This window comes from Telmatherina bonti (genome assembly GCF_933228915.1).
Source record: "Telmatherina bonti genome assembly, chromosome: 9".
NCBI lineage: Eukaryota > Metazoa > Chordata > Actinopteri > Atheriniformes > Telmatherinidae > Telmatherina > Telmatherina bonti.
This window is the reverse complement of record NC_136627.1, coordinates 34,359,953-34,371,949: the sequence shown is the minus strand read 5'-3', so window position 1 is coordinate 34,371,949 and position 11,997 is coordinate 34,359,953. Positions and strand designations below refer to the sequence as shown.

Here is an 11,997-nt window from a genome sequence, read left to right as displayed (position 1 = left end):
GTCTGCTCTCACCTGTCTGCTCTCACCTGTGTCTGCTCTCACCTGTCTGCTCTCACCTCTGTCTGCTCTCACCTGTGTCTGCTCTCACCTGTCTGCTCTCACCTGTGTCTGCTCTCACCTGTCTGCTCTCACCTCTGTCTGCTCTCACCTGTCTGCTCTCACCTGTCTGCTCTCACCTGTGTCTGCTCTCACCTCTGTCTGCTCTCACCTGTGTCTGCTCTCACCTCTGTCTGCTCTCACCTGTGTCTGCTCTCACCTGTCTGCTCTCACCTGTGTCTGCTCTCACCTGTCTGCTCTCACCTCTGTCTGCTCTCACCTGTGTCTGCTCTCACCTGTCTGCTCTCACCTCTGTCTGCTCTCACCTGTCTGCTCTCACCTGTCTGCTCTCACCTGTGTCTGCTCTCACCTCTGTCTGCTCTCACCTGTGTCTGCTCTCACCTCTGTCTGCTCTCACCTGTGTCTGCTCTCACCTGTCTGCTCTCACCTGTGTCTGCTCTCACCTGTCTGCTCTCACCTCTGTCTGCTCTCACCTGTCTGCTCTCACCTGTCTGCTCTCACCTGTGTCTGCTCTCACCTCTGTCTGCTCTCACCTGTGTCTGCTCTCACCTCTGTCTGCTCTCACCTGTGTCTGCTCTCACCTGTCTGCTCTCACCTGTCTGCTCTCACCTGTGTCTGCTCTCACCTCTGTCTGCTCTCACCTGTGTCTGCTCAGCCTGAAAGTCACATAAAGAGACGGTTGAGCTCACAGTGGGACAAACATATGACCAAAAATATTCACGCCTGTGGGGCAAGTCAGTGACTCCCAGGTGGACTGTGACGTTGGACGGAACGTAGCCAATGAAGAGAGCGAGCTGACTGGGGAACCAGGAAGAAGACGAAAACCAGAACAAACATGGCCGACGTAAAAGTCCAGTGGACTTCAGGAACGGAGGAGCGAGTCGCCGCGGGAACAGGAAGAACTTTTATTCAACGTGTTGTCCTGGGTGTCGTTTCTTCTTTGGTTTGTTTGATCACATTCGATCTGGGCTGGGACACCAGTCCAACTGGTCGTAGTGGGAAGCAAGCCAGAGGAGAGGATTGAGACTAAACCCAAATGGGCACTTGAAGAGCATTAATTTGCATATAGAGTAGGGCTGATGATATGCTTCTGTCCCGATTTGATTCCGATTTTTTTGGGTGCTGATTCAATTTAAATTGCAATTCTCACAATTCTCCGATATAGCTGATTTTTGTAGATTAAAAACAAACAAAAAAATGTATAAAACATTTTTTTTGCCCGTTATATTTTTTTTATTTTAATCAGGAAAAACAAACCAGTTGCCAGACCATCATTCTGCTGCTATAATGCCCAAGTAGACAAGTTAAAAGATCAATAAAAACAATAAAAATGACAAAAAATGTATAGAGCATTCATTTTATTCATTTAAAAAAAAAAACATTTTTTTATTTTTAACAAAAAAAATTATTTTAAAATTGTGAAGAAAAAAATCAGATTTTTCAATTCGATTTTCCCTCCCCTATAGAGTGATAAAGACGTGAGTTTGGTACGGGACGTAGAGGACACTCAGGATGAGGTGATGAAGACAGAACGGTCCAATAAGAAGCATCTACACATAAACAACAGCGTAACGAAGCAAAGACAGATGTTTAGCACTAATAAAATATAAAAGCCCAGGACAGGAAGTTGAGTTTGTTATTAATTATAAATATATAACCTGATCTTATGACAGAATGTGACGCGGTGCAGTACAGCAATGAAGGCTCAGTAAATGAGATTATAAATGAGATTCCTCTCTCTGTTCTTTACAGACGGAGCTTCAGGTTCTGTTAATCACAACATCCATATTTTCATACAAATTCCTTCTTAACGTTGGAACGCTGGAAGTCTGAGGTGTACAGAGTGAAGAGGAATGGCCAGAGTACAGTTCCTTGTGGTGCACCAGTGCTGCTGACCTCCATCTCAGACACACAACCTTTCAGTCTCACAGACTGTGGTCTGTTTGTGAGGTAGTCATAGATCCAGGTGGTTGTGGAGGTATCCACCTGGAATTTATGGAGCTTCTCACATAACAAAGCAGCTGAATGGTATTAAAAGCACTGAGAAATGAAAGAACATGACCCTCAGAGTGCTGCCTGAATGGTCCAGATGAGAGTGTGCTCTCTGGAGCAGGTATATGATGGCATCTTCAACCCCAAGTCCATTACGATATGCAAACTGGAATGGGTCCTGAAAGGTGTTTACTTGCTTGTTGAGGTGAGCCAGTAAGAGTCTCTCCAGGACTTTCATGATGTGAGATGTCAGGGCAACTGGTCTGTAGTCACTTGGTTCAGCTGGTTGTGGTTTTTTAGGCACTGGAACAAGGCAGGAGGTTTTCCACAGCACTGGGACTCTATTTTGTCTCAGACTGGTGTTGAAAAGTATATATATATATATATATATATATATATATATATATATATATATATATATATATATATATATATATATATATATATATATATATATGTATATATATATATATGATTTGAGTGTGTGTGTATATATATGTGTATTAGTGTTAATTTAGGTTTATTTTATTCTTCATTCATTCTTTGTTAAATGTAATGTCTTCTCCCCACTTGTTGTCTCATGATTGTCCTTTGTGCAGTACATTAAATCCTCCAGCGCTCTGCTTCGTTACTCATATATGAAGCTACGCTTTTTTTCTACTTCTACTTTTTAATCCTGTGTTGCGTCTACTGGGTTCTTGGTGTGCAGGAATAATTCTAATAATAATATCATCATAATTCTAACAATTCACTTGCATTTAGGAGATTATTCACTGTGTTAATATTATTTATCAACCAATTATGTATAAAAGTGTTTTTTTGTGTGTGTGTAATATATACGAGTTGTTCCACAAAAGATTTTTGTGGGGAAACTACGTTGACGCTGCAGCAAAACTCGACAGTGGAGACCCATCCAATATGGCGGCGACGCTGGTTCACTCTCCAGCGCTCAATGAGGCGTCTACGTATATATGATGTCTCTGGCTTTACGGCACCACATCGCTTTACGGCACCACATTTCTTCACAGCAGGGGCAGGCAACTTTTTTTTTTCTTAATTTTTTAAGAGGTTTTTACATGGATTAGTTTTTACAAAGTGTAATCATGAAGATGATCATTAAAAAGGAACAACGACAGTATAAAACGAGGCGAATCAACCAGTGATGTAGTTGTACAGTTTGCACAGATGTAAAGTTTTAGTATGTTTTAGGTTAGTGCAGTTCAATTTTTGGATCACATGAAAATAAGTACATAGATCAAATTTTTTGAAGAGAGAAAACGGATGTATGTGAAAACGGAGCAGGCAACTCTGGTGTAGATCATTTACAACCAGATCTGCTCCGGTTGCGCCTGCTGATGACGAGTCTGATAAGATTCTTGTGGTCTCTAATTTTTCAATAGATATTTTTGCGTTTCATATTTCTTTTGGCAAACTAAACGTGTTTTTTCTTTACTCCAATTCGACCAATAAATCCTCTTTAAATGTGAAGATGTATCGATTTTATTATCCTGACAACTTGTCGTTATGTTTCAAACATGTTTAAACCAAGCGGAGATTTCCCGAGTAGGGATACACTTGTCCTGGTAATGCTGCAAGAAACACCTTATTCTGGGATTTATGTATTATAACTGGTTAGAATATGAATAAATGTTGCATTATGAACTAAACAGCAGTTGATAACATAGACATTAAGTCACATTGCTAGTTTATATCGTGTCATTTTTACGCCTTCTGAAATGCGGCCTTGCTGCTCTCTGGAGTTGTAGAAGAGATGGTCAGACTGTGGTTAGACCCGTTCCATCAGTAATCACACATTTCTTTATGAACGTTGTTCGTGTATCTTATGAAAATAACCTACAATCCTGAAAAACTACTTCTGTAAGTTGTTCGGACCAGAAAGTACCCAACATCCAGCCAATCACAAACTGCGACGTCATCAGCAGGCGCAGGGCTCCGAGCAGATCTGGTTACTACGGCGACGGTCCTATGATGTTACAGCAGCTGGACGAACACACACGTTTTCACAACATAAAGAGTTTTTCCCGCTGAGATCCAGCGAGGATCTGAGAGTTCTTCAGTTTTCTGAGGCGGTTCCGTTTGGACTTTTATTTTCTGTTAAGTCTTTTAGTTTCTGTCTTTTGTTGGGGTGAAAAAATATCTGTGGACAAAAAAACCACCAGTCTGCTGGAAGAGATAAAACCATGAAACATCATCACTCATTCAGCTTCATTTGCAGACAATAATTAAGCTGATTGGTGATTAATGGTCGACATCTGAGCTCAGACAGTTCTGTAAATACATATTCAGACAGCTGAGTGGATTATTTGCTCCCCACTCCCACGCCTGAACACACGACTGATATAAACACTTGAAACTGCACTTTATTACTTTTTATTTTCGTACAGACATGGCAGCTTCTAAAGATATGATGCTTTGCAAAATTTCATTGTATTTTTGTAAGGTGAAGATACATGTTGTGTCTTATTAAGCAGAACATTTTTCAGACTCATAACTTTTAGCCTCCAGCTCATTTATTCATTAGAAATGCTAACAATGCTACATAGTTAAACGTTAAATTTTGTAAACAGCCTCTATCATTCAGGTCTGCAGTTGTAAGTTGGTCAGAAATGCAGGAAAAACATCCGTTTGTGTTTGTTGGTTGCAGGAGGAGAAGAAAAGGAAACGAGACGTAGCGATAAGGTTAACAGATCTCATGGATGTGAGATCGTCGTCAGGAAACGCCTCCCTGAGAAATCCTGTAAACTTTAATGGTCTGGACTCACTTTTCCTTTTTTAAACCTCATCAACCGCCTCCATGCATCATTCACACACCTTATAAAACAGCAGCCATCATCCATGCAGCTCATTTACCTCCTGGAGCAGCTCTGGATCCACTTTCAACAATGTTTTCACATGAGTGCTCGTGATAAGTGGAAAACCTACAAACTTAAACAAACTGACATTTAGGTCTGTGTTATATTCCCCCCATGTGTTTCCAATCACCGTCTGCAGAGGGAGAAGCCTCTCTTCCACCAGCTGGTGGCGCCAACAGGCTGCTGTCTTCAACCACAGTTTCCATCCTGAAAATCCATTTAGCTGCTGTGACCCAGAGCGGCTCTGCGTCTGTGAGGAGAACAGGTGTGGAGCAGGTCACAGCTGTTTCCACACAAAGCTGCTGCATGTAGCCGGAGAGGAAATCACCACATCCACCAGTTGGTGTGATCCAGTATGGGATGTTCCCAGTGATCCCAGAGATCCCAGTGATGCCAGCTCTTTTATCAGAGTTCTGAGATCTGCTGGTTTCTGTCTCATCCTTCCCTTTGATTCCCAGTCATTCCCAAACCTTTCACACAGAACTGGGAATTCCAGACTCTGCTTTCCAAATGAAGAATCCATCTCTGGACAACCCCCCCCCCCCCCCTTCTCTCTCTGTCTTTTTTCCACATTTCCTTGCTGGCATTTGCATCCAGGTTACAACATAGTGGGAAATCTGACTTGATACTGTAAACTTCTCTCTTACAACTTCCGTCTGGGGTTCAGGAGCGTTCCAGAGATGCCACAAACTGTTCCTGTGTGTGTGTGTGTGTGCGCGTGTGTGGAGGGGGGGGGGGTATCAGTGTCCACAGCCAAACAGGAGTTTTTCTCTGAAAAGCATCCCTCCAACATCTGCTCAAAGCCCAACCTAATAAAAACTAAAGAATGCTGCTGCTCTGTGAGCTTCACTTCAGCAGCGCCGACGGTCTGACCCTCATGTGGGACCCTCAAAGTCCAACAGATTCTTACTCCTGCTCCATGTGTGGAAGTGTGTGTTAAAGCTGCAGCGCAGGAGCTCCCACGGAGGCCTGGTTCTCTGCTGCTTCTGCTGCAGACTGTTTGGGTCCATCTGCTTCCAGAAGAGCCGTTCCCATGGAGATGTGAAAATAGTGCGAGAAAGCTGCCCTGTGAGACCGACTGCGTTGTGTGTGTGTGTGTGTGTGTGTGTGTGTGTGCGCACGAGCAGGGCAGTGTCACCTTGACTGAAAGGCTCTGAGGGCGCACAGCATCTGTGGAGCTGGACAGACGCAGAGGGGGGGACTGGAAGGTATCTGCGTGTCTGTCGGAACATCTGAAATGTGTGTGTGTGTGTGTGTGTGTGTGTGTGGGAGAGAGGGAGAGAGACTGAGGCGGGTGTAGCTCTGTCAGACGGCTCGCAGTGTGTCGGAGGATCCATCCACAGAGCGACGCAGAGATGTCAGGCGGAGCACCGGCAGGTGGGTCACACAGCTCGGGGGGGGGGGGGGGGGGGGGGGCATTTAGAGGCCACTTCAGGTGCTCTTAGTCCAGTTCCAAGTCTGCCATAAAGCCATCCTCCCAGTTCTCACCAGTTTGGTTCCAGTTTAGATTCTCCTGCAGCTGCCCCCCCCCCCCCCCCCCCCCCCTCTGCTACCTGAGTCTGACAGGTAGACCTGCAGTAAAACCCGCTCCGTCACGTGACCGTGGTGGGGTGGGGGGGCATCACAGCCCGGTGGAGGCGTCTCTCTCTCTCTCTCTCTCTTTTAGCTTTCTCTGGAGATGCCTTCACTGGTCGTCGAACAAAAGAAACCTGCGAGGCAGTGCGCGTGCTGTGCGCGCGGTTATTTTCCTGTTTCTCTCCTGTAAGATGTGAGTTTTGGAGGCAACCTTCATGTTTTTATTGGATGTAAAAAAAAAAAACCCAGATGTTACGTTTGGGGTAAATGACGTCACAGGGAACAGGAAGTTATTTTTGTTTAATTTCTATCAGAAAAAGATTTTCTTAAGCGCACGCGCTTCTAAAAGGGACTATTTCTTGTTCCATTTCTCGACAATGCAAGAAAAAAAAAATCAGACAGTAAATTGTAAGAAATCCGACTCTGCCTGCGACCTTAAAGGCACCAGGAGGCCCAGTGACGTCAGCCGCTCCCCTGCGCGTGCTCCAGCAGCCAGTCAGAGGAGGGATGCTCTGAACGCAGGACTGCAGCATCTTCACGAGACAGCGAGCACGCAGAACGAGTCTCTCTCCGTGTCTTCCTGCAGCTCCGGACCTTCCTCGCCCACCGTCGCCCACCGTCACCCACCGTCACCCCGGGGCGTCCCGCCGCCTGGAGCAGGACCGGACTAGAACCGAATCAGCCCAGAACTACCGGATCTTTTCTATTTTATTATTATTATTATAATTCTAGCTCCACCAGAGCCTCCTTCCTCCTCTCCCCCCTCGGCTCACCTCCTCTTTGTCTTTTTGTTTTGCTTTTATTTCTTGCTCCGCGTCGCGCGCGCTGCGGAGGAAGGAGCGCCACCATCCTGTTGTGCCTGGCACGCGCACTGGCTGCAGCGGAATGATCACATATCCTAGCACACATCTCACAAGCTTCATGGAACATTGATCCATTTTGGCTTTTCAGCAGCAGAGGAGAATCTGTCCGCGCGCAGCATCTCCCCGCGCGCACCGCAGAGAAAGCGGCGCAGCTCTCCGTAGGAAAAAGGCGTATTTAGCCATTCTGAGCCCCCCCCACCCCCACCCCCCCCTGCCTTCTCATCTGAACGGCGGCGCTGCGTAAGAAACAACGGGGATTTAAAGGCAAACGCAGCTGAAGCATCCAGAGCTTAAAGATGATGGCCGGCGGAGCAGTGCAGCAGAACGGCATTTTCTCCAACCCTCACCATCACAACCAGCAGCCACACATGGAGTCCGACCCCCCGGATTCGCGTAAAAGACCCCTGGAGACCCCGACGGAGGCCAGCAGCACCAAGCGCACAAACACGGGAGGTAAGAGCCGCGATGGGGATGCTGGGGGGGGGGGGGGGGGGGGGGGGGGGGGGGGGGGGGGGGGGGGGTCGTACTGAGGCAGGCAGAGAGAAACCAGAACAGGTTGATCCGATTTCTCATTCTGACTGGAAAACTGCGTCGTGGCGCGAGCGCGCGGCCAGAAACGTCAGAAAAATCACCTTTTTACATTTGTAGAGGATGTTTCTGCGCGCGAGGCTCATTTCCCATCAGCAGGAGAAGCATCGCGGATGATGGGGAGGAAACAATGAGGAGGAGGCGCGCGGGGATTTGGAGGGAAGCGTCGCCTCCTTCCCCCCCCCCCCCCCCGGCTCCTCTCTAACCTCGTTGGATCAGCCGATCGGCTGATTTTAGGTGATTTTTTATGTCATGACGCGGAGGCAGCAGCGGCCATGCTGGAGCCAGAAGCAGGATGTAAACAAGTGAAATCCAGATCAGGCGGGTGCGTGACGGTCTCATCCCGTCGACGGATGACCTTGTGATAATCCCCCACATCAGCCACCATCACCGCCGTGGACAGAGACACAAGCAGATAAACAAGCAGGCTCACGTGAGCAGCAGGCCGTGAAGCCGGGAGAAAAACAACAAACTGAGCTGAAAATGCGACACAATCTGTTGTTCCTGCAGCAAACTGGGAGACGGGCTTTCTCCACCCTTCTCCATTTAATTCCCAGTTGATGTTACTTCATTACTCTCAGCTTGGATGAAATATGAATATGTCACCATGGTGATCACCATATTTGGTTTTTGTTTACATGCTGTCATGCGCCAAACATTCCCATCACCCGGCATTACAACCATCAGTTGCACCCCATCATGGACATTCTGGACACACAATTATCTCAGGAGATTATATAAGATGGCTCCAGATATACTGACACACAGCACGCAACCCCCCTGAAAAGGAAAAAAAAAAAGCTTGAATGTTGTAGATTTAGGGAAATCTTTCTGTTAAAACTGCAGTAATCCTGAGGAGGTGATGAGACCAGGCTGCTGCATTTAAAAGGAAAATAAACCAGAAGATGAGTTTGACTGGATTAAACCGGCTTTGGCCCAAAGTCTTCCAATCAAATAGTTTTTAAATCCTCTTTAATAAACTCTCAAATTTAGACGATTTTGCTTTATAATGTAAATCTGCTGGAAACGGAGCGGCCTCCCAGTAGGGATGACTGGAACAACTGGTTTTAGTGGGACGTAAACAATCCGTCAAACTGCATCTTTAGCTTTTAGTTTATTTGTTTTTTTGGACAAGCTGGTTTTTTAACTTCAGATTAATTGTCTGGTCCAATCCCAGTTGTTCCCACTGGTTTTTCTCCTGCTGTGTTGTGGGGAGACTGGAGCCGTTGTGTCGACAGGAAGCTAAACTGGGACGACTCCGTGTGGGTAGACTGGGACTGGACCTTTAGCGGGATCCAGGACGCTGGGTGTGACTGGTTGTGAAGGGGTGAGCCGCAGGTTAGCCGGCAGTGTTTAACTGCAGATCGATGCAGCACTCAGAGCGCTAAAGGCCCCTCCTCGCTGCCTCTCAGGGGGGCCCTCCGCCTGCCTGCGGAAAACTCCGCCAGCTTGTCCATTTAGACAAATGAAAAGGCTGAAATGTTGGTGATGATGGCGGCTCAGTCAGCCGGACTTTCACTGAGGCAGAAAGGACGGACGCGGCGATGCCAGACTGACACCTCCAGGCTGCTGATCACACACACACACACACACACACACCTCATCAAAGCCCTGCAGATAAGAAACAAAGAGGAATCAGAGCTTGGTTGCGGGTTTTTCTTTCTTCTCTTTAGAAATGTGTTTTCTTGTTATGATTTGATCTGAGAATTTTCTTTTTTATTTAACTTTAAAGCAAAATAAAACCTTTTTATTTCCCAAAATTCTGCTGCAGATAAACACATTCATCCAAATTTCTGCCTTTTTATTTCAACTGATCATGGTTTTTTTTGTGTTTTATATTTCTTAGGCTACATTCAGGCTGCAGTTCTGCCATCACAAGTTAAAGTTAGCAGTAATATAAATAGTAATAATAATGGTTGTTTCTTTGTATGATTAGTTTACGCCACACACTCCCCCCCCTGTGCTTCCTCTCTCTGTAGTGGCCTTCCTGCAGCCCCTTTTTGAAACTGAAGGCATTGTATTCCCTCACCAAGAAACTGAGACTCATGGTAAGACAGACTTTGATTTTTGATCTTCTGCCTGTTATATAATCTTTACTGTAACATTCTGTAATGCAGGACTGATCCAGCAGTGAAAGCAAACACACACTAAGTGTGTTTTTATGCACAAATTCTGCAAAATTTCCCAGTTTTAGACATTTTTTTTTAATGAGGTGGAGCGACTGCTGCAGGGCCTGACAGTAACATTTAACACCATCATTGTCATGGTAATGCATGCTGGTTATTATATTGTATGTGATCAGTTCCATAACATCCATTGTCATGCTTGTTTATGCAAATTCAGTTTCTTTTGCCATGAGATCAAACATGACTGCACAGCTGGGTGCTGCGATGACCTTTGGCCTCATGCTAGCCATATCATCTGCTGATGTGCTGAAATGTTCCTTCCGGATGAAACATGATGCACAGTGGGTTTTTTTTTTCTTCATTAACAGGCAGAACTCTGAGAGAAATAAAGTTTATATGAGTTATTTATCTTATTGGAGCTGAAATGAAAGCAGGTTGTTTCCATCCTGGAACAGCAGCTCAGATTTCAGGCTTCTGCTTCGGTCTGATGGAGAAAGTCTTTCATCATGAGAAGAAAAGATCGGCTTCTGGATGCAGTTTATCTGTATCGTGTGTGTGTGTGTGAGTGTGTGTGTGTGTGTAAAGCAACGCAGGAGCGAAAGTGCTGGCCAGACGTGGGACAACGTGGGACCGTTTCGGCCCCGTGGGTCGTAAATCACGTACGTCTCGTAAAGCGCTGAAGCTCTTAAAGATGGGAAGATCAGTGGTTAGCTGCAGCGCCTGCTGCACGCAACCCCCCCCCCCCCCCCCCCCCCCCATCCCTTCTAATCCACCAACACAAGCCTGTTCTTACTGGTGCCCCCCCCCGCCAGCACAGCAGGACTCTCCCATCTATGAAAGGAATTCAGATTTCCCTCCCATCATGTCGCCTGAACATTGCATCAGACATGTTTCAGGACACGGTTTTTCGCCTTTTGCTTTCCGTCCTGAAGGATTAAAACAGATCCAGTGGTTGGAGAACTTAGCCCAGTTCTTTGCAACAAACGTTATGGTATTAATTCTTTGTATTATAACATAGGTGATATTATGGGGTGGGAAGGGAGTAAACAACAACAAAAACAAACAAACAAACAAAAAAGAGCCTGTAGCGCTTCATGCATCTAACTGGACAGTCCACCAGAACCTTCCTACCATGTCCTCTACTGTCTGATTTCATGCTTGTGTTGTTCTCACTCTCATCTGTAAGTCGCTTTGGATAAAAGCTTCTGCTAAATGACTGCAGAATAGAACAGAACAGAATAGAATAGAATAGAATAGAATAGAATAGAATAGAATAGTTTAATAACGTGGCTGTGCGACTTGGAGCATTTCCTTGTTGTTGACAGAAGTTTGTTCCACTGGAATAAACAGACTTTCTATCAGATCAGAATGCTTCAGATTATGAGGATGTTCGGCCCGAGGCTCCTGGAATTAGGAGGTAAATCACTGGAAATGTGTCATTTGCTGAAGATTAAGTGCAGAAATACGGTTTTAATTGCTTCTTATAAGATTAATACACACAGCTGCTGAAGTTTCAGTGTGGAAATCCAGTTTTGGGCAAAAGTCTCGAGCCGTTCATCAGCAGTTGGGCTTTAGAAATGGTCCTCATCAACAGTTCTCCAGGATTTCTGAAGGTCTCCAAGTTTTTCTTCAGATACTGGCGGATTTTCCAATCTTTAAATCATTTAAGTATAAAAAGGCTCCTGAGAGGAGGCACAAACCAGCGTTGTGTCGACACATCAGACATTTAATAACCAGTTTAGATTTGAATCTTTTGGCTCTTTTCTTACTAACAGCCAAATCAAAGACTCGTTGTTTGACCTTTTTTTAGCTGCATCTATGAAAAAAAAACAAATTTAGGACAGAAAACGTGCTTTTAGCAGCAACAGGGTGATTCCAGCTGACGGCGTCTCAGCCTGGTGGACAAGGAAATACCAAACGATT

At 45.6% G+C, this 11,997-nt stretch overlaps 1 protein-coding gene across 5 annotated transcripts in view; it reads left to right on the top strand.

Moving 5' to 3' along the window:
• Positions 1–7,633: 7,633 nt before the first annotated feature.
• Positions 7,634–11,997, top strand: part of nova2 (NOVA alternative splicing regulator 2) — a gene marked incomplete at its 3' end in the record, with an annotated part of 86,128 nt that continues 81,764 nt past the window's right edge. For 4 of the 5 annotated variants that reach the window (XM_079245843.1, XM_079245842.1, XM_079245841.1 and 1 more), the window contains exon 1: positions 7,634–7,813. In XM_079245843.1, coding sequence (XP_079101969.1) covers positions 7,657–7,813 — 157 coding nt within the window. In that variant the 5' untranslated portion in view covers positions 7,634–7,656. Of the gene's footprint in view, positions 7,814–9,927; positions 9,997–11,997 lie in introns of all 5 variants that reach the window. The other variant, XM_079245840.1, reaches the window with a different exon arrangement.